The sequence below is a fragment of the Conger conger genome, chromosome 2 (genome assembly GCF_963514075.1).
Source record: "Conger conger chromosome 2, fConCon1.1, whole genome shotgun sequence".
Classification (NCBI taxonomy): domain Eukaryota; kingdom Metazoa; phylum Chordata; class Actinopteri; order Anguilliformes; family Congridae; genus Conger; species Conger conger.
Window position 1 is genome coordinate 46,573,635 of NC_083761.1, and position 22,337 is coordinate 46,595,971.

Consider the following 22,337-nt stretch of genomic DNA (forward strand, 5'->3'; position numbering starts at 1 on the left):
TATTCCATTGAGTATCTACTGCATATCTGGCAGCAACATGATGCTTTAGGTTCATTTGATATCTTGTACCCTTGATGACTTAAATGTGTTCCATACTGTATCAGCATAATTTACAGCTAAATCTAGTCCCACCCCCCAATTCCCATAGAATTCCATTCAAATACAAAGTTTTTGCATCGCTTGTAGAAAATAATGACGTTGTTGGTGGGTCGCAGACCCCAGAAAGTCATGGCCTGCAAAGGATATGCACCCAAATACAAAACATAACTTTTATTTGACATTATGATAATTTGTCTTAAACATTTAAATTGGGGGGGCCATATAAAAAGTGCTGTAATTACTATATGGTGAAAGTAATAAAAAGAAGCTTTAATAAAAGCCTCTGAGTCAGCTTTGACTGCATGGGAACAAAAATAAAGCAGAAAAAGCTGAAAAAGACAAGAGGACCCCAAACTTGTGAACAGCAGTACACATTCCAATCATATAAGTTCTCTCTGTTTCAGAAAACTAAGTTTTCTGCACATTTTCACAGCAGAACAACTCTTTGCGCATTAGAAGGGGAAGCCAAGTCACACCACAAACATGTTTTCATGTATAGACCCCACCTCGACGTAACAGTTGTACAAGGTTTTGCCAATAGTGCGAGCTGGCAGACTGTATACCCACAGAGCCTCCTGCTTGTTATTTCACCAACCCCTTTAAACACAAACACACTAGCCACACTGCAGTGAGCTGAGTGTCCACGCACAGCCAAGCTGTGTGGCTCCCGGTTCACACCAGACTGCCATGTTTATTGTGAAATGTGCTTTCCTTGGTCCCAGCCCAAGGGCATTTTATATTATTGCTGGTAATCTTTCCCATGTGGGGCCCAGGTGAACATTTTTGCCTTACGAGTGCATGACAGACAAAAATCTCGGAGTAATGCTCCGGGAAATATGTTACCGTGTTGTTTGGCTTGATTTTGTTTTCCAGAGGGAAGAAGGTTAGTTGGAGGTACCTCTGTAAAGCTCTCTCCACCCTCACCCTCTCCACTGATACTCCATCGTGAATAAATATATGAAATCAAATGCAATTTGGCAGGAATTGTAGCACAGGGATGATCAGCCATTCTCATTCCTGCGGTGGGCATTTTTCCACATCTGAGCAAGAGCAATGGGGCATTCAGCTGAACATTTACTCAGCCTTGTCAAGGATACAGACTATGCCTAATTAGCACAAGTGATTCATCACATTACTAAACCTAAACTTCAGCTCACTCAGTAATGTGATTCGCTGAACTGAATGTCCCGCACATCATCATGTCCATAATGGCAAACAATTACACAATTATGACAGGATATAACTTACACTGTGATTGGGAAATTGGGAAAGAGTCTAGACATGCCCAGAGGTGTGTACAACTCATTTCTTTTCCACACTATCATGCCCATAGCTTAGAGTGAGTTACACACAATTATACTGGACATGGTGGCTGAAACACAATTTTCACAATCTAATTGGGCTCAATCCTGTTTTCATAGACCAACAAGTACAGCGTTCACCAGAACTGGCATCACTGAAGACTTGTAATGCATTCAATGACATGCAGTGGGCTCCAGAATTGCTGGCACTCCTGACTGGCAATGCACAAGAGAATGCATAAAATATACTGTATAATTATTGAGAGCTCAAAATGGCAACATGTGAAAAATACTGTACTTGTACTTTTTGGTCAGATACAGCTTCAGCGTGTTTGGCATTGAAACAGAGCTGCATAAAAGGAGAGGCACTGTCACGTTCCAGGTCTGTCTCGCCATGTTTTATGTTTATTCATGTTGTCTTAGTCACGTAGTGTCTTATCATGTATTATGTTAGTCTAGGTTCGTCATGTTGTTTAGTTATGTTTCGTTACGATTTATTTTCTTGTCATGTTTAGTTATGTTTCGTTACGATTATATTACCTTGTTATGTTGATTGGTTATCGTCTTAGTTTCGCTTTGTGTTATGTTTTGATTTATGTTTAGTGTTACGTTTACTGGTCGTTGTTTATGCATACACTTTTACATGTCTTTCCGCAAACCTTGCGTTCCGCCTTTTCTCTCTCTCTCCTTCTGTCATTCACTCCCTAATTGTTTCCATTTGTCTATTTACTAAAACTACTAACGCTAGATCAGGATTGGGTAGAAACTAACAAACTAATCATGTGTTCATGTTACCTTACGTTTCTCGTGCATGTCATTTACTAATTTACTAATGCTAGGGCAGGATAGGTTTATTACTAACGATTACTAATCTCCTTGTTAAACTTGTCATCCATCGCACCTGTTTTCCATTTCCTTGCTACGCTCTAACTAATTGTCTACACCTGTCTACACCCGCATTTATAGCCCAGTCGCGCAACTGTTCTTCGCGAAATTGTCTGCCTCTGTTTACCACGCAACTCTTGAGCATTTACTACCATTGATTACACGTTACGATCCAAGCCTGTTTACCGACCATCGTTTATTGATTTCTGTTTTGTGACCATCGTTTGTTTTTTGACTACGTCCTCGCCTACCGTTTTTGTACTTTTGCTTCGCTGATTGTTTCATGGTTTCGACTCCCGCTTCGTCCACGACTACGCCTCTGCCTGCCGTCCGTCTGTTCATCTGCCCCGCTGACAGCTCTCCTGCTACCGGACCTCCCTGCACGTCTACCGACTACGAGTTTGCCTCTTCCCTCGGCACCGTGCTTTTTGTTTGTTTACTTTTTGTTTGGCTGGATCTACGTGTATGGACTTTGCTTGTGTTGACTACTCTCCTGGGATTCGTCCCGAATAAAGCCCTGAGGGGTCTTTATATTACTATTGTTTCTGAGTCGTGCATTTTGGGTCCAACCCCCACGCACCCATCTCAGGCACCTCATATAAATATGAATGTGTCTATTGGAGGTGACTTAAACATGCAATGGCTGCACTAAAAGAAGCTGACACTGAGTAACAACGGTAATGGCAAGAATGCACAGACCCTACCTCCTTTCCCACCAAGGGTTAGCTTGTACCTCTTAACTTAAAACCTTGACCTCACCCTGAACATTCTCTCCTAGCTGCTCTACCAGTTTACAAAGAAACATAACTGTCAGAGTGTTTCCTGCTGAGGTGACCACCAGTTGGCCTATGAGAATTCATTTTATTTTAGAAAAGAGTGTTTTGGGACTATTCAGAAAGACTGGGCCAAGTCAGGGAATCCAGCTTCATCTGTATCCGTCGTGCCTGGAATCAGGGAAAGGGAAAATATCCAGAAAATATCCAGTCTGGCAAGAGTATGCAAAATATGCAGCCCTGGAAGTGTTCCAAAGTGCTCCCTGTTCATTGTCTGATGACCCAAAAACATCAAAAGGCAGTTTTTTTCCTGCACAAACAAGCTCAAAGAGCTTGTGTAGATTTTTTTCAGTCCTGTACCATACTTCCTCACCTGGAACTCAGGGAAGAGCGCTGTCTGCAACAGCTTCTCTTCATGTTCTGTCCTGTCACCAGTTCTGATCCCACTCTGAAATGGCTCCTGTAATTCCTATCATCCTCATTTTTAAGTTTCTCACACTGTACCTTATAAAATGCTTTTGGGAAATCTAAATATTCAACGTCAAAAGCCCTGCTAACACTTGGTAGCTTTCTCAAAGAATGCCAAAAAGGTTTGTCAGGCATACCCTACACTTATGAAAATCATGTTGGCTGTCCTTTAGAATGTTATTATTTTCAAGAAATAATTCCAGTTTGTCTGTAATGATAGATTCCAGTATTTTACATGTGATGCAAGACCGACAGGCCTGCAGTTTTCCTGGATCAGTACGGTCCCCTTTCTTATATATTGGAATTATATTACCTCGTTTCCAGTCATCCGGTATTTCTCCAGTTTCTAAAGACTGCCTAAAAATACTTGCTAGTGCTTTAAAAATGATTTAGCATGTTGTGCAATTTGCTGTTCAAATAGCCTTTTTTAACCTTAGCACACATATTAAAATATTCATCCCTCTCAGTATTGTCCTTTTTAGATATCTTATAGGGGTGGAATGACCTCCCCATCCCCATAAGAACTGCTCACTCACTGCCCATTTTCCTGCACAGTCTGAAGATTCATCTCTTCACACTGTACTTTAACTTAGTGGTATCACACCACTGTGGTCTCACTCAGTTGAGACAGCCACAGATACAGGCCTGACCACAGAACTTACTCTATCAGCCTGCGTTTAAAAGCAGTTTCCTGTACCCGCCCCCCGCGGCAATCAATAAAGCCCTATGTCCTTCCTGTTTTGGACAATGTGGCCAGGCATACTTGCTAAGAAACACTCTGTTCTTGAGGTCTGAATGACTGCTCACTTTACATTCAGATTGTCTTTTCAAAGCCAGTGATAAACTACAAGTTAAGATGGACTTGTTCTGTCCAAAGATCCATTCGTAAATGCTGTTCCATTTGCCATAGCTTTCTCATCTCTGGTGGAAAATCCAGCTTCAAAAAGTCATTCAGATACTGGGATAATGTATCTGAAAAAAAGGTCTTGCCAGTATTTTGTTCCAATCACCTGGATTTGTTAATTAGTATAATTATTCAGCCAGGAGAACAATTAGTGAAGTGAGCTGGCTGCCTTCATGGGTGGAAGAAACAGATGGCAGGACTTTTACTTTCTGTCCCCTGGACATTCAACCTCTGCCGTTCAGTCAGTTTTTTCCCAGAAGCATTGCAGCTTCAAGCTTCGGTGAGCAGTTGGAGAGCTGCTCTTGTGGCTTGATGCTTACTTTATTTGATTAGAAATGAAAACAAATACATTTGCTAATGTGTGCCTTCATACCATAGTCGGTTCAAGAAAAATCCAATCGATTGAAAATCTAGAGCACATTACGAACCGTAGCTGGGAAACAGCAAGTGAACTAAAAACCTGACTCTTGTGAATGGTGCATTCATTGTTCTTTCAAACCATACTGTGATATGCAGTTGAAATTGTACTTCCCTCTGGGGTCTTTCAGCCCACTTATCGATGGTTACGGGTATGCACTTTGTTGTACGTCGCTCTGGATAAGAGCGTCTGCCAAATGCCATTAATGTAATGTCATGTAAATATGCTAAATTCCTTTAATTTAATTTGTCAGAAAGCAGATATGTTGTTTATCTCGAAATATATTATAAAAGGGCTATGCTGTTTAAACTCTCAGAGCTCTGTAGAGGACTGCATGGGAAAGGCTCTTTACACCAAGGTCATGTCCTTGCATTTGTTAATACATTTCAAAAGACAGAATTTGATTCAAATATTATCAGATAAAGTCATTTTTGATGTTCAGTTGTAGCAAGTAATCTAGAATTGTGTAATATAACTGATAAACGAATAACACCATAAGTAAAATATAAATACAGTACATGCCACCTTACATACCTTTACAGGAAGAAACAACAATAACAGTTAACCGTGGTACTACAGAAATCAGTCAGTCAGCCTTTCAACATTCTGTGTGACTGTGCATTATGCACACTTTGCACAGGCCAGCTTCTGTACTTTATACACGCAGCCTATCAGACCTCCTGTGTCATGCGGCTAAGCCAGTCACGGACAACCTCGCTTCGTCCCCGATGAGAAAAGCAACACGCCTGCGTGACATAATACGATATAACGAGTTTACAACCCCCCCCCCCCATGGCAGCCCCCCGCCGCTCACCTGAGCACAGCTCCCCCTTGTAGCGCAGGCAGTTGAAGTCATCGCACTCGCACAGTTTGCCCCACACCTTGCCGAAGTCGCTGCTGTGGCAGACACACTGGCCGCAGATGCAGTCGCCCCGTCTGCTGCAGGCAGGCGCGTCCATCGCGGGGCTACAGTTGTCCTGCTCGGTGGGGCTGTAGTGGCCCTCAGCGCACTCGCAGCGGGGCCCCAGCCGGCCCTGGTGGCACAGGCAGATGCCGCACTCGTAGGTGCCGTTGCCGTGGTTGCACTCCGGGCTGTCCGGCTGGGCCTGAGCCTGGCAGGCGCACTCGCACTCGAAGTCCACGGTGATCTCCAGGGTGTCCTTGAAGCCCAGGGGTTTGATGGTGAAGGTTTTGCGCTTCTCTTCGGGGCAGCCCCGGGCCCGCGCTTCGACGCTGAATGACACCTGTGGGGAGGGGGCCACACCCCTATTTCAGCGCTCATTGCAAATTCTAAAGCACGTTTTGCAAAACACTATTGTTCTTGAGGCAATTCTCATTCAACTATGACATGTCAGTCAAAACGGTACATTTCCCACACACATTGAGTTGCTCATTGGGTAAATCATTGCACGGGAAACACTGTGAGCAATGAGCATTGTGTTTGCACAAAAGAGAAGGCCAGCATGATGACCCCTCTAAACTTGTCATAGAGGACTGTAACATCTCAGACTGTAGTTTAGAATCCAAGGACTGTCCCATCAATTAATAGGTTTTCCACTTTTACTGTACAATTGTACAACTGCCCCACTCTGGTGGCAGAGGTCCAGTATTCTCACCTGAACAAGAGATGGCAATAGCCAACATGATATGAGCAAACAATGGCATTAGACTTTTGAGAGATTCAGACCGTTGTTACGGGAGATAATGGCGTGTTTTCAAATATCGCCTCTGAGAGTCTCGCCACTATAAACAGGATTTTACTCTTCTGGGAATTGCACTTAAGAGTTTTGAGAATGAGGTTACTGGTTTTGGGAAATACATAGCGATTCGAGAGAAACTGTAGAGCTGGAACATTTCCTTGGCTGACCTAATCTGCGATGTGGGAGGTGTGAATAGATGTTTGAATTTATTTGTGTGTGTGTGTGCGTGTTTCACAGTCTGCGTATGTTTATCTATATGACCTTTTTGTTATGTTCCTGTGTTCTGTATGTTAGTTTATCATTATTTATTATCATCATTCTTGTAATTTATTATTTTTCATATTCATGTCTGCTGTTCTGTTTATATTCGTTAGTCTTTGCACTCGTCTTCCCCTGTGATGTCTGAGTCTGAATGTTTTCTAGCCCAGTCACTCCCTTGTCTGCGTGCCCCACTATTCAGGTGTTTACGGTAGTTCCGGGGTTCAGTCTTCCTTCCAATCTTACATTCCTTACTCCTGCTTTCTCTCCATTTCATGTTTGTACATAGCACTAATATACTAATCCCAACTAACATAGAATTTGTACAGTACTAATTATACTAACACACTAATATGTTTGTCAAACTAACAAACTAACATTCACTAGTTTTGGGTATTTGTAATTTAAATCACTTAACTAACTTACTAATGCATCTCCAGTTTCAATTCTGTTCTGTAACTCCACCTCCCTATTCTATCACTGATTACTTGTTTAGTTTCAGCGAAGTATTCGCACCCGTCTATCTGTATCTCTGCATCTCCTGATTCTCTGCAAATTGTCTACTCTCTAGTCCGGAGCCGTTTGTATTACATGTGTGTCTTTGTGATTCCAGTCCGCGTTTTTGTTTCCCCCTCGTTATTGTCTCATTACCCTTTCATGTGTCTCACCTGATGTTTATTTGTTAGACCGCCCTCACTCCCATGCCCCGCCTAGTTTGTCTCATTCCCCTGTGTATTTATACCTGTCCTTTTCAGTTGCACGCTGCTAGTTTGTCTTGTACTGTTTCTGTTCCCGAGCCCTTGATTCCGTCCCCCCCAGTTCTAGCCTCCTTGTTGCCCTTGCCCTTGCCCTTGCCCTTGCCCTTGCCCTTGCCCTTGCCCTTGCCCTTGCCCTTGCCCTTGTTCCTGAGTCCTTGCCCTAGTTTATTTGGTTTTCCGGTTTTGACCCCTGCCTGCTTCCCTGGACTCTTCTTTTTCTGCACCCCCGTCTGCTTCTGGTTCCTCTGTTCCCCCCGGCATAACACTTTTCTGCCCTTTATTGGGAACGTGGGCGCTGTGCAGATATTCTGAGCTGTAGAGACAGCCCTCTCATATGTTCCAGACACACATATCCATGGAACCTTGAGCGGGAGTGACTCACACCTCAGTGTCGGACAGGAAACAAGCTGCTCTAACACCCAGACGCCCAGGCCTGTGTAAAGCACAGCCTCTCTCCAGTGTGAAACCCTCTCTCAGGCCCAGAATGACCTCAGCTCAAGAATGATTTGTGTGCGGCTTCGCTGAGCACCAAACAAGGTCTGAACAGGGGTGGGCAATTTCCGGTCCTGGAGGGTCGGTGTATATGCAAGTTTCTGTTTCCACCAATTGGCTGTATATACCAATGTGGTTTACTTGTAGGGCACATTTCAGTAAAATGTTCCATATCAGCACACAGTCTTCAGTGGTCATTTGCATGCTGTGAAATGTCTGAGGGTGTAAATGTTAGGGTTAATGAAGTAATTTTGAATTACAAGCCAGGCATGAAAACCAGAAACAGATATGCAGTTGCCCACCTCTGTTTTATACCATCACTACTAATAATATGGCTAATACATAGAGCAGTCATAAGTATTTGGACAGTGGTACAATTTCTGTTCTTTTGGCTCGATACTCCAGCACATTGGAGAACAGGAAACAGTGAGGTTAATGTGCAGACTTACCTTAATTTGAAGGTATTTACATCCATTAATAAACACACCCCATAGCCCACTGCTCATCGCTGTCGCTCTGCATAGGATTTATGCTGTTTTCTTAATACTTAATTGTTTTAAACAATTGTTTCACTGTTTTAATAGTTTTTATTTGAGATATAGCTCATCTACATGATGGTATGATGCAATGATGTATATCAGTTGGTGTGTGATTTCAGTCTGTGACTGCAAAGCACTAATAAACTGTACTACTATCCATATTGAGTGATCCATGTAGAAATTCCACCATTTTTATACATAGTCCTCCCATTTTAGGGGACCAAAAGTAATTGGAGGTGGCTTCTCAGCTATTTCTCATTAGACAGATGCATTCAATCACTTCTTTTCTGCAGGTATAAGAAAGCTTTCAGTATCTATTCTTGATTCTAGCCTTTTGATTGACTTTGGAGTCTGTTATTGGCATTTGTCAACGTGAGTAGCAGAATAGCCAGGTGAAGAACTGGAAGAAACTGGAGAACAAGGAGCAGAGTATGGTGGGGTACTGACGGTGTCTCCGATCTTGAGGCCCGAGCAGGACTTGAGTCCCGGGATGACCTCTCCGTTAAGGCAGGTGGCGTTGAAGGACAGGGACAGCTCTTCCGGCACTCCCAACAGCTCCAGCTCCACCTTGGAGCGGATTTTCTGTTCAGACACACAGCCAGGTCAGACAAGAAAGAGCGATTCCACCTGATAGCCACTACTGCAGAGGTCCTCAATCTTCTCCTGAAAGGGCCGGTGAGGGTGCAGGCTTTTGTTCCAACCAAGCATTTACACACCTCATTCTACTAATCAAACACTCTAGTCTTTGCTAAGGACCTTGGTTCTTAGGTTCAGGTGTGTAACTGCTTTGTTACCTCTGCACCACTTCATACTCAACGACCTTACTTGCTTGGTGCTGCTGTCTGGCATTTTGGTGTCAGATCAGACCTTGTTTAGTAGCCCATTTTAGGAAACCCTCAAAATAAATATGGTGCACACTCTGAAGGTGACTTCATTTCACAGTTCCATTATGTGGAATTCTCCCCGTGTCACGTCTTTCCAGGGTGTGATCAACACTCACTGCATAGGCGTCCAGGATGAGCTGGATCACATTCCCGGAGTCGTTCTCCAGTGTCCCCACCGTGGTTCCTGGAATCAGCTCGCTGTAGTTCTGAGCAGACGGAGGGGAAACAGAGTTAGCACCACATTTCCTCATTTCCTCTGAGTCAGGCTCTCCAACTAAGCTTTTTGCATTTTTACCTTTAACTAAGTAGGTTAATCAAGAATTCAGTTATGATTGGCAGTGATGACCTGGGCGATCAATGTGGGATGTAAGCAACTGTGCGGCCAATCAGATGGAGGGGATGATTAGGTGTCCAGATTTGAACAGCCAGTTTAGTCTCCAAGGGACACTTGTCTCTCATCCTTGTAGTAACCTAGCCCAACCCTCCTTAACTTCAGCAGGGAGCTATGAAAGGGTACAGGGTGGTACGGCTGCAGGAAACTACCACCCTGTGGCATTTCCAGTGTTTAACCTTCCTATTATGTTTGGGGTCAATTTGAAATTTCTTAAAAACCAGATAATCCTTTTTTTTTGTTATAAATATTTTAATCCGATTTTTTCCCAGCCAATTGGACCCCGTCTGATTCGATTACAGCTAGTATTAGATACAGCACCCACACCCCGTCCCTCAGCGGCCGGCAGGAGAGCGACACACCTTCTTCAAGCCGTCTCATCTCACAAGTCGTGACCGTGATTCCGAGGTGCTCGAGGTGCTTGTTTGTGCAGCGATCTACTAACCCTGCCAAGTCCCTCCCTCTGGAGCAGTGAGCCAATTATTGCTGTTCCACGTGAGCCAGCCAAACTTGGCTTTGGCAGGACCAAGAATCAAACAACTGCAGCAAACTGCAACCGCAAGTCTGCTGCATCTTAGCCTGTTGCGCCACCGCGGCTCTCAGTTAACCCTTTTTATATTGATACTGTATGATTTTTCACATTTTCTCATTTGGTGGGATTAAATTGTAAAAATGCAATAAACCCTCTGTAATTATATAAAATGTAAGAAAATATACAAACATTTTATTTTTTTGGGGATGATTCTGGTGCCACATTTCCATACAGGTGCCAAACTTTCACTTACTGTTCCTTAGGCTGTAAAATGAGATGTTTCTCACAGATTTATGAATAAAAGCCTCGTCATTTGGGAGACAATAAGAAGGTGACACACTATGTGTCAATGTTTCTATTACAATATTTTTGTGTTTATTCCAACTGTTAGGCCATAAAATCCTAACATAATAGGAGAGTTAAACTGAATCTTCAGTCAACTAAATATAATCTGCAGGGCCTTTCACACCCCTGAAATGGCAGTGGTTAGGTCAAGCCTTTTAGCATCGCTTTGGCATCATGTTCTTTTTGTTTTGTGACTCGACTGAGAGAAAATACCAACCAAATGTATTTAATCTTAATTACATCTCTGATACAATGCAGTTGTTTGTTTTCCGGGTAGATTACAGTCACCTGGTAGAGGGGCACCACGGGGCTAGTCACTGCGAAGATCAGGTTGATGTTATTCTCGGACATCTTCTCCGTTATCAGGGCCAGTGAAGGGTAATCCTGCAGGAGGAGAGGAAGAGAAAATAATGAGCCCGATGGCATATAATGATCATCTCTCATCTACTGCACCAAAAGTCCAAATATGCATAGGCCACATAGGCCAGATGGATTCATGCAGGCACGTGCACACACACACACACACACACATACACACACACATGCAAATATACACACACACATACTGTTCAAGAGGCTCTAATGAGAAAGACTGTATCTGAGCTTGTTGCTGCTTCATAAGACTATCATGCTCTGATAAGGTACCTACTGTGTGCTGCCTCAGCCAATCAACAAGCTTGAAAGTAGCCCGGCGCCAGGCAGCCAGTTTGGAAGAGAGAGGAGAGAGCTACTATCAAGACATCCCTATTTACTATTGTTTTTAGCTCAATACCCCCGATGGCATGTAATGATCATTTCTCATCTACTGATCATCTGTCATCTACAATTGCAAATAGGCCACACAGGCAGGGTGGATCCACACACACCAACATCCGAACCCCATCCTTACCACCTGCCATTAAACTGGTTAAGAGAAGTCCTGCTTCCTTCCATGTTTTGACTGACACACCATGGCAACAGCCATTACACCTGAACCTATATTCACTCACCTACACATACAAACAAGTGCACACACGCACACACACACACACACACAGTGGAATCCCTAACATGGTCCATACCAAGGTAGTAGACATGTCATAGTTGTTATCTTTCCCCACATGACACTTTCCGTCGTTGGGCTGTACGAGGCCTGCCAGGCGCCCATCCAGGGCCACATGTGTTTTGGCATCAGTGGTGAACACCAGCAGGTGAGAGGCTCCCTGCCGCCAACCTATCTTCTCCTGAGAGAGAGGGCAAAAGATGGGTCATCATAGCTCAGGAGGTAAGAGCGGTCATCTGGTCGAAGGTTGCCGCTTCGTTCCCCCACCCTGGGTGTGTCGAAGTGTCCCTGAGCAAGACACCTAACCTATTCAAACTGCTTCCAGGTCAGTGAGAGTAAAGGTGAACCCTGTACGCATGACAAATTGTGAGTTGTGAGAATGTGTGTGTGATAACCAGCCCTCACATGCTTGTGTTTGAGTGTGATAACCGTGTCCCTGCATGCTTGGGTGTGTATGTGTGTGTATATGTGTGTGTATGTGTGTGTGAGTGTGTGTGTGTGTGTGAGTGTGTGTGTGTGAGTGTGTGTGTATGTGTGTGTGTGTGAGTGTGTGTATGTGTGTGTGTGAGTGTGTGTATGTGTATGTGTGTGTGTGAGTGTGTGTATGTGTATGTGTGTGTATGTGTGTATGTGTGTATGTGTGTGTGTGGGTGTGTATGTGTGTGTATATGTGTGTGTGTGTGTGTATGAGTGTGTGTATGTGTGTGCGTGTGTGTGTATGTGTGTGGGTGTATGTGTATGTGTGTGTGTGTGTGAGTGTGTGTGTTTGTGTGAGTGTGTGTGTGAGTGTGTGTGTGTGTGAGTGTGTGTATGTGTGTATGTGTGTGTATGGGAGTGTGTGTGTGTGTGTGTGTGTGTGGCTGTATGTGTGTGTGTGTGTGTGTGTGTATGGGAGTGTGTGTGTGTGTGTGTGGCTGTATGTGTGTGTATGTGCGTGTGTGTGAGTGTGTGTGTTTGTGTGAGTGTGTGAGTGTGTGTATGTGTGTGTGTGTGTGTGTGTATGTGTGTGTGTGTGTGTGTGTGTGTGTGATGTCACCTTGCAGACAGCAGCCTGGACGATGGCGTCGAAGCCTCCCTCGGGAGCATCCCTGTTCCGTGACACGCTCTGCTTCTTCACTTCCTCTGTGAAGCGGGACACCTTCTCTGTCAGGGACAGCACATGCTTATACCCGAACTGGGGCAGGCAGGTTGTCTGGAGCCTACGATTAGAGAAAGATTAGAGCCGGGGGGGGGGGGGGGGCAAAGTTAGCTGAGACACTGAGGCGATTAGCCGAGTTCAATACAAACACCATCACCCTCAGAACCAGATTCCAGTGCTGTTGTCATTCTTGGGTCAGCCCTCACCCGTAGCAGGGGTTGTCCACGGCCGCTTGGGGGGAGATGTACATGTAGGGGGACAGGGGCTTGTCCACAAAGGCCCCGAATCCCATGCGCAGGTTGCTGGTCATGCGGCCCATCCGCACGGCCAGGTCGTTGCCTAGGGTGCGCAGGCGGGCCAGGTCGTCCTTCATGGAGAAGGACAGGTCCATCAGGTAGTACAGGTCTACAGGGTAGTCCTCCACCTGGCGCACCTTCACTGTGAAGCGCTTGGAATCATCTAAGAAATGAGAGGTATAGCAGGCCGACCTGAGTCCTATATGTAATTGTTTTGGCTACAAATGCTATTCTACACTTTATTGGGCTTGCCTGGTGTATTGGAAATGAAATACTGTCAAAATGTGCAAACCCTGCCTTCTGGTCATCTTGGTTAGCTCAACTGTACCAGGCAAAATCAATCGAGAACAAGTACTTGAATCGAAAACAATTACATATTTGACACTGGTCTGATAGCAGGCAAGGAACTGAATGCATTCATCATTCATTCAAGTATGGCTCCCTTTACATGTGCAAATGACCTACGGTCTGACCTGCCCTGAACCGGTTCAAAGTCCATGTGTTGGAGGGAAACATGCAGTATGCTGTCTGTACGTTCAACCGCACCTATCTGGCGGCACTAACAATAACTCTTTCCACTTCCTCTTTCATCGCCACTGCAGCCTACCCCATGTCGTGACTATATTAAAGCCTGACGTCTATGAAAGCAAAAAGGCTCCCACCAACAAACTAAAGCGGCGGTTGCTGTATTAATTCCAGACAGGTAAGCAAACAGGGTGGGCGAAAGTGCCGGCGGGCCACGTTTTGGGCACGGCGCCTCACCTGGCCGGAGGGTGATGTGCAGTCTCTGAGGCCGGATCTGCGTGGCATCGGCGGAGGACCCGGAGCCCTTGCCGCTGAGAGGCCGGTTCTCCGTCACGTCCAGGCGGCTCGTGGGGAACTCCAGCTGCCCCGAAGGGCACCCCGCCGACAGCAGGTCCTGCCTCAGGTCGCAGCGGGACAAGCCCTTCCCGAAACCCTGAGGGGACGACACGTGGGGGGCATTACACAATGACTGCAGTGACGGTTTTTCTCCTGGACCCTGCTGAACTGACAGAGGATGTCGAAGCTGCGGGGCCGGCTTATGTTTGTTTGAAGGACCCAAATCGTGTGCTGATTTTTATAGACCACGATCGTAAGTTTTGGGTCTTTTTTGACTGAATTTGCTGAGCACAGCACAGCTTTTGCCATAGCATAGGAAAGGACTGTTGGTATTCAGACAATTTGTCCGCTGCTCTCCTGTTACAGGTATCCTTCCCCTCCCAGACACCTGAAGAAAGGGAAATGAATATTCGGGACAGACGGACTTGGCCTTACCTCCTGAAGCACCACGCACAGCTTGAAGAGCAAAGGAAATCTGAAGCCTGAAATTTGGTCTCTCCTCGATTTAGAACGGCCAATTACAAACGTAAGCTCGCCCCATGACTGCGACATCCCCTGTCAATTCAGCAGGGAACAAATTTGCGCATCATAAAGAAACATGGATGGGTGGCCACAGTTCCTTTTCACTCACTAAGCCTGTGCCTGGAGCGCACATATTACACATTTTACACGGTCGGTGCAGCTATACTCGAGACACCTGATCGACCGAAACAGCGCTTCCTGCGGGCAAGAAAGCCTTGCTGCCTGACGCCCTCCTACACTGGAGGATAGCACACTCCATTATCCTCAGTCACAGTCCACACTTGGAATTTAATGCCGGTCGATAAGCCACACTGCACTCTGAACCAGTGCTTTACCCAGACATACTAGTCTAAAACCACAATATATCCCAGTCATTACAAACTGAAGCAGAAAAGTGAACTTGAAAATGAAAATGAACTTATTTTCCACATGTATGCCAAGAATGCAGTGGGAAACCAAATCACCATTTTTGGGTCAACACAAACAGGACCAGAGCAGCAAACACTTTTTAGAGGAAGCAACCCCCAATTGTCAAATGAATAATCAGAAATGCATACAATGTAGTATGTATGAATGAGTCTCTGGACGATTTTCCAGGGTAGAAAGCTCAGTGTCCAGCCAAAAAAGCTAACAAATGCATTCCGTCATGTTACAGTGTTGCAAGCCAAATGAAACAAAGCAGCATTAGCGGTGTTATTAACTGGTTGGCTTCATCTACTCCTCAGTTAGCGCAACAACTCCCATTCTGTTACTTCACAGTGGTTTCTGCCACTGAGATCACTGGCTTTAATAAATATTAACACGCGTTGAAGCCGTCATTTGTAAAGGTTGACTGAGCTATAACAAATAAAAACAGACTCTAACCAGGAACCAGGCTTTGAAAATGCCTTTGGCAATGAGCCAGTCATGAGCCTCAGCTGGGTACTGCTTACGGTTGGTTCATATTTAACTGACTCTGCGCTCCAGCGAAACTGCAGCATGAAACCGTAGCAGTGGGAAGGTGCAGAGACTGCAGACAGTTCCCATCTCTGGAAAGGAAGGATGACATCACTGCAACAAGGTGCTCTCTATGGACGATTTCGGAGGCCCACAGTCTGTTTAATGATTGATGAGGGCGTTATGGACTGAGCACCCACTGACTGATGAACCCTGTTTAGCACTTGGGGCTTCAAGCTCCGTGACTCCTTGCGATAGATGATGCATAATGAGCCAGTATGTCTGCAGGAGGACAGCTCAGCAAATTCAGTTGAAGGACCCAAATCGTGTGCTGATTTTTATAGACCACGATCACACGATACTGGTAAGTTTTGGGTCCTTTTCGACTGAATTTGCTGAGCACAGCACAGCTTTTGCCACAGCATAGCAAAGGACTGTTCTTATTCAGACAATTTGTCCACTGGAATTCCATGTTCTCCTGTTACACAACAACAAGTATCCTTCCCCTCCCAGACACCTGAAGAAAGGGAAATGAATATTCAGGACATACGGACTTGGCCTTACCTCCTGGAAGCACCACGCACAGCTGGGGTGCACAGCCAGACATTGCTTACAGGTGCTGGCTCCTCTGCTTGTGCAGATGTTGGAACCTGAAACCAGAGAGTTAACATGCATATATTGTATTAACATTGCATGCTGTTACTCACATACAACTCAAACTGCGGCTAATGCTAAATGAAAGATTGCTACTATGGCTATTAATGCATTAGCAGTTATACAGTTACAATCACACAAACAGTAATACTCAGGCGTTGCCTAAACACCACCATGTGTTCACCAGGCGCAGATAACAGCTTGGAAACTGACTCAGTGCTTTGAAGCAACGGGATAATTTTTTCACTCTTTTGCCACCTTATCAAATTTTGGCAGCTGAGACACAGAACAGACATTTTCGACTGCGCTTAATTAAAAATAACACCAAGAAAAATGGCACCCAGCGTATGCTGGTGGAATGCTACTTAGTATCATGCCCAAGTGTGGCATAGCCCCAGACAAACTGAAAAGTATTCCAGTGTCACAATATGCTTGGTTTTAATGAAATGTGAACATTTTCTTGTACAGTATGCATTATGCATTACATTTAACATGGAAATGCCACAGTATCCTCACTTTAAATCACTGCATTTAGATTGCATTTTGCTGTAACTTACCTCACATTACATTACATTATGTCCATTTTTCAGGCACTCTCTCTCGGATCAAATTAGGTAAAATTAGGGAGAGCTGACAAAAGTAGTTAGAAGCTAGTTTAAGACATTTTAGCTTTCAGGTTCCATGCTCAGAAGCACATCAAGCCATTTCTATATCAACTGTAAAACATGTACAGAACATTTTGCAATAACATAATATGCATAAAATAGCATACTAAGAGTGACACACCTCTCTATTTGGTCCAAAAGGGGCCCCTGTCACACTTTGGCTATGGTTTTGGGAGTTGGTTTGCAGGCACCCACACACACACACACACACACACACATTCAGTACTATTTTGCCCAGCCTGATCTCATAATTTGTGGGCCATTTTGGTTGTGCAGAGTCACTGCGAGAGCTAACCGCCGGACAGGCAGGCACTGGATATCGCAGGACGTGTAACGGCCTGCAAGACGAGGCGCGCGGGGCTTACTGTGCACTGCTGTTATTGTGGCGCAACAATGCTGACCTCAGCTGATGACTGCTACTGAGAAAGGAGCATAAACAACAGTGTGTGAAACGCAGTCAAGTCAAACACGCCCTGAACAGCACCCTGAAAAAGTGCCTGTGAATGGATTTTCTGCCCAGGATAGAACACATGCCAAGTTCTGGCCATGTTTCACTGTATTCCCCTGTATAAAGTGGTAGTGTGCTGGTCCCATTCAACATTACATTCAAACTCATACCTGTCAACGTATCCTCACAACAACTAAAAAGCATTTGGCGGAACGCAGAACAGGTAAATTATTTCTACATTATGCGTATTCAGCGTGAGGCTTGCAACGGTTCAACTAGTGTTTGATTCCCACACTGGTCACTTATTGCATCCTGCTGATGCCCCGGGGGTGGCTGCTATTGCGCCACAGCATCTCAGATGCGATGATTCATGTACAGCTCAAGTTCGCACCCCATTTAAATCCCCCGCCTATCCTGTTGATGATAACACAGTAACCTTCCAGGGACAAGGGACGTGCAGCAGGGGCACGCCCCGCCCTTCTCCGTACAAAGACCCTGTACAGAAGTTGGGCACGCACTGTAGCGGTTAACATGCACAGTGCCCACTCGAGTGGCATTCACATGACACAGACCCTCTGTCAAACCCAGAACTTTGGAAATGAGTATGGGAATTTCAATAGGCTGAAGTAACGTCTGGTTGTGATGAAAAAAGAAATGACTCAAAGCAAAGCACCTGAACGATGGTATAGTATGATGCATGGTCTATGCATGCCAAGCTGAATTTAAAAAGTCATTCCTGAGTGTCTATGAGGGTAACATCTGTTACAAGAGATATAACCAATTTCATTAATGAAGTGGATCAATGGGCCCTATGTGGCGAAAGTTTGGACACACCTTGTCACTGAAAGTAGTTATGACAAATGCAATGTGTTAATCAGTTTAAGGAGTAAATGTGGAAGAATATATAAAAATAATAAATGCATGTTTCCATCGACCTGAACTGATCAGGAGAATTTGTCAGTGATGAATCAAATCAGACAGATTATATGAGTCGGCACGACAGTTTATTAGAGGCAGTGGAATAAGAGGTCAAGACTTTTGTTATAAAATTTGTCTGACAAGACAAATATTCTAATAACCAACTTGAATAATTCATATTTAAAACATATAGACACAATAAATGTGATGTCATTCTATTAAAAATAAATATGACTTGAACCAATTAAGTTAAATAGCTCACATTTACAGTTACACTAACACATAGTTAACATTTTCAGTTTTTCAGCATTAAGTAGTGCATCGATGCATAAAGCAAGCACCCTCGTGAATTAGCTAAGCCCTGCATTCTAAGCTTCCTTATAAGGAATTGTACGTTTCTTAGTCCCAATTAACCGCAGTTTTTTCAATGGTGATGTAGGCAATCCTTCGTGTTCCAGTGTACATTTATCCTACATCGCCGATGGCCAGTAAAAATATAGACAAACTCAATCTAAACGAATTCAAACAACCTCTACGCAAGGAATAAAAGTGTATTGTGGATGTCCAAACATACCAGCAAATAGGCTACGACAGGCTGCCCAGGACACAGTTATGAAACAACTCAAACTGGTGATTTAACAATAGAGCGATTGACATGGACTTGCTATAAAACTTAGGAAGCTGCGTTAGAATGTTAAAACTTACCCCAAACATCAGTCGCAATAAATAAAACCAGAAAACATATCCAGTTTTGTTTACTTCTTTGCGGTATGCAGATCCCCATCTGGACGGCAAGTTGAGTAGGTACCGTTCCTGCTGTGCAGATGCCAGCAGCACACTGTCACTTTGTATGCCCGCTTATGCGATTTAAGACAACTGGGTCACCAAGTATAATGCACAAGGAAGTTTTTTCCTCTTTGGAAAGTAATGCTATGGGACGGACGAGAGACGTGGGGAGTCGTCCAGGGGGTTGTGCTACACACTGGCCAAGTCAGCTTTTATGAGCACTTATGAACTTGGCTGAAATGGAAACATCACTTGGCAAGAACTACCTGACATTGTTTCCGGTTACTCACTCTCAGATTCACACACCCACGAAAAGTTAATCATTCATCACAATCCGCACGAATGACAATCACAATCCAGCCTTCGAACTCTTGATCCAATAAGGCAAATTATCAGTTTTAATTGCCTTCTGTCATAAGGGGCACGTTAACATTTAAAGTTAAAGGCATTTATCATTATAATAAATCTCATTAACTATGTTTAATTTGTCTCAGGTGAGTGCTACAGTAAATCATACAGGCCTAATTAAAATTCAACCACATGTATTAATATGTATCTTAGTGATTATTTAATGTGTAATGTTACAGTTTTTGAAGCACAGTATTCCTGTATTGCGATACTATTTAATACAAGAGCGATAAACATGGTCTTATACAATATGTCAAAACCTTCAAATTGTAATTGCCGGTAAAACGGGAATATTCTCTGATATATCGAAAAACAATAGTAGACTACAATGTAACAAAAGGCTTCATTTAGAAGCACAGATAACATACATTTAAGTTGTATTGTAACAAATAACAGCCATTATGCCAACTCCAAATAGCAGTATTCGAATGAAATATGGGATTTTCCTTTTGTATGATAAAAGGATTGTTTTGCTGTGCAATAGTAATAGTTCGGGCATGTGGCTACTGAGTCAGCGAGGAGGATTACAAGATTACGGAGCCACAACATGACTGGTCCTTTACTGTCCATATCCACTACAATTACCTTATGGCGATTCGTCTGATTGTATGAAAAAACTGATCTTTATCCTACTCCCTACTCCCTACTCCCTACTCCTACTCCCTGCTCCCCACAACTACACTGATCGCCGACTAATGCGCAGTAGGAAGCAGACACTGATCTACTGTATTCCCAAGCCATTGTCAGAAATCGCTATCGCGAAGGGGTGCAGACTAGAATTAGGCAGGAGGGAGGGAAATTGTGAGGCGTGCTCGTTTACTCACGTACTCTATGAGTGAGTATAGAGGGCCATCTAGTGGCCATTTACTTACCAAATTCTCCAGTTCACATGAAATGGCAAGCGAAGCCAAGTCATCCTTTTGAACCATTTATCAGAGGATATTGTGTGCAGAGGAGGAAACACTTGTGGAGAATATTTAAATGATAAGGAAAAGAGCCCTTTACATTTCATATCAGCAAGCCACAGAAAGAATCAAGTATACCACTTGTCAGCTAAGGCCATTAGTCCTGCTGTCTGAGAAACAGCAGTGTCTTCATACTGTAACTCCATACTACAATAGTAATACAGATCTATAATAATGGATCTGGGCCATGCTAGTGACCGGATTGGGTTTTTACTCTTCCTCAGTTGTGGATGTGGATGTTACGTAAAACATGATTACACACTCAGTGAGCACTTGATTAGGTAGACCTATACACAGCTTGTTAATGCAAATATCTAATCAGCCAATCATGTGACAACAACTGAATACATAAAAGCATGCAGGCATGGTCAACAGGTTCAGTTGTTGTTCAGACCAAAATCAGAATGGGGAAGAAATCCTGGTGCATCATTTTACTTTTATCTACGTTTGCACCTGGCAATGAAAACCTATGGGGTTTCCCGGCGAACAGAGTTTCCCCCATATGCGATACATGCCATGGTGGATAGGAGAAATGGAACAAGGGTGCATTTCTCCTAAGAGCCTCTTACAAACACCTTAAAATCCAGTACAGGATTATACAGTAATGAAATTCCTTGGGATATAATTTAGAGCAATCTTTCATGTGTATCTAAAAATCCTGACCATCAGCTCATACACTTTCTTCACAGAACATACATAACGTCTAGAGAACGTCAGATCATGAAGCTTGTTCATCCTCTGATGATTTGTGCCCTCAGGGGTCCGTCATGCATATGTTTTGGGATTGCCCCACTGCAAATCTGGAGCCAAGTAGCCGCAACCTTATCCAATATTGCTAACAGAGCTATCCCATGCTGTCCCAGAGTATTAATTTTGAATGACAAAATTAAACTTGATTTTTCTGTACCACAAATTGTGTATGGTTGGCTGGCCTTACTGTAGCCACAAAGATGGAAGCCCCTACACTCCCTGTTCCCTGTCCTGGTCTCATTTGGTAAATAGCTTTCTCCAAATTGTCTACATGGAGACATCGATTGCTCAGATTCATGGAGCAAAAATACAGAAAGTTGGATGCCTGGCATTCAGCAGCTGCTCCTGTCAAATTTTTCTTATGATTTCAGCTGTTTTGATGATTAGGTAGACCTGTACACAAGCTTGTTAATGCAAATGGTTATTCAGCCAATGATGTGGCAGCAACTAAATGCATAAAAGCATGCAGACATGGTCAAGAGGTTCAGCTGTTATTCAGACCAAATGTCAGAATTGGGAAGAAATGCGATCTACCGTGACTTTGACCGTGGAATGATTGTTGGTACCAGACAGGGTGGTTTGAGTATCTCATAAACTGCTGATCTCCTGGGATTTTCACACACAACATTCTCTGGAGTTTGCAGAGAATGGTGCGAAAAACAAAAAAAACATCCAGTGAGCAGAAGTTCTGCAGGCAAAAACAAAATGTTGTTAATGAGAGAGGTCAGAGGAGAAGGGTCAGGCTGGTCAGAGCAGGAAGGTGACAGTTAGTGGATAGGCCACAGCAGCAGAAGACCAATAAGTAAAAAAATGGCTTGGTTTTTAATAGTCATCATTTTCATGTTCTGTAGCTTCTATTTGACAGGCGAGTGTAAGTGAGCTGTATCCCACAGTTTTGAGCCACTGAACCAGCTCAGCCCAGTCACTCTCCATCTCTCTCCCTCTCTCTCACTCTCCCTCTCTCTCTCCAAAATAGGGGGCATATGAATGTACTGAGCATGCTAAGGGGAGTTATCTCGGAGTGCCTGAGGTTTGAGTATGAATGCTATAAGCGCTAAGCTGATTAACAGTATTGTAAAACTTGGTGTATTGAGGGTGCAATTTGTTTGGCTGATGAAGGGGTTTGTCAGATCATGCTGCCATGCCAGGGGTGGTGGTGATGATTCAATTGTAGTGATGATTATGTGTCTACTATGTCCTA

The 22,337-nt window shown here is 44.0% G+C and overlaps 1 protein-coding gene across 1 annotated transcript in view; it reads right to left on the reverse strand.

Moving 5' to 3' along the window:
- LOC133122394 (integrin beta-3-like) overlaps positions 1 to 19,248 on the reverse strand; it is a 34,731-nt gene extending 15,483 nt beyond the window's left edge. Inside the window, exons 1-10 of the mRNA XM_061232348.1 lie at positions 18,933 to 19,248; positions 16,107 to 16,192; positions 13,986 to 14,181; positions 13,134 to 13,386; positions 12,826 to 12,988; positions 11,809 to 11,970; positions 11,036 to 11,131; positions 9,596 to 9,685; positions 9,043 to 9,177; positions 5,663 to 6,092 (exon numbers count right to left, since the gene is read on the reverse strand). Of these exons, the coding sequence (XP_061088332.1) occupies positions 5,663 to 6,092; positions 9,043 to 9,177; positions 9,596 to 9,685; positions 11,036 to 11,131; positions 11,809 to 11,970; positions 12,826 to 12,988; positions 13,134 to 13,386; positions 13,986 to 14,181; positions 16,107 to 16,192; positions 18,933 to 19,011 (1,690 nt within the window). The 5' untranslated portion in view covers positions 19,012 to 19,248. The remainder of the gene's footprint in view (positions 1 to 5,662; positions 6,093 to 9,042; positions 9,178 to 9,595; positions 9,686 to 11,035; positions 11,132 to 11,808; positions 11,971 to 12,825; positions 12,989 to 13,133; positions 13,387 to 13,985; positions 14,182 to 16,106; positions 16,193 to 18,932) is intronic.
- Between the last annotated feature and the right edge of the window lie 3,089 nt (positions 19,249 to 22,337).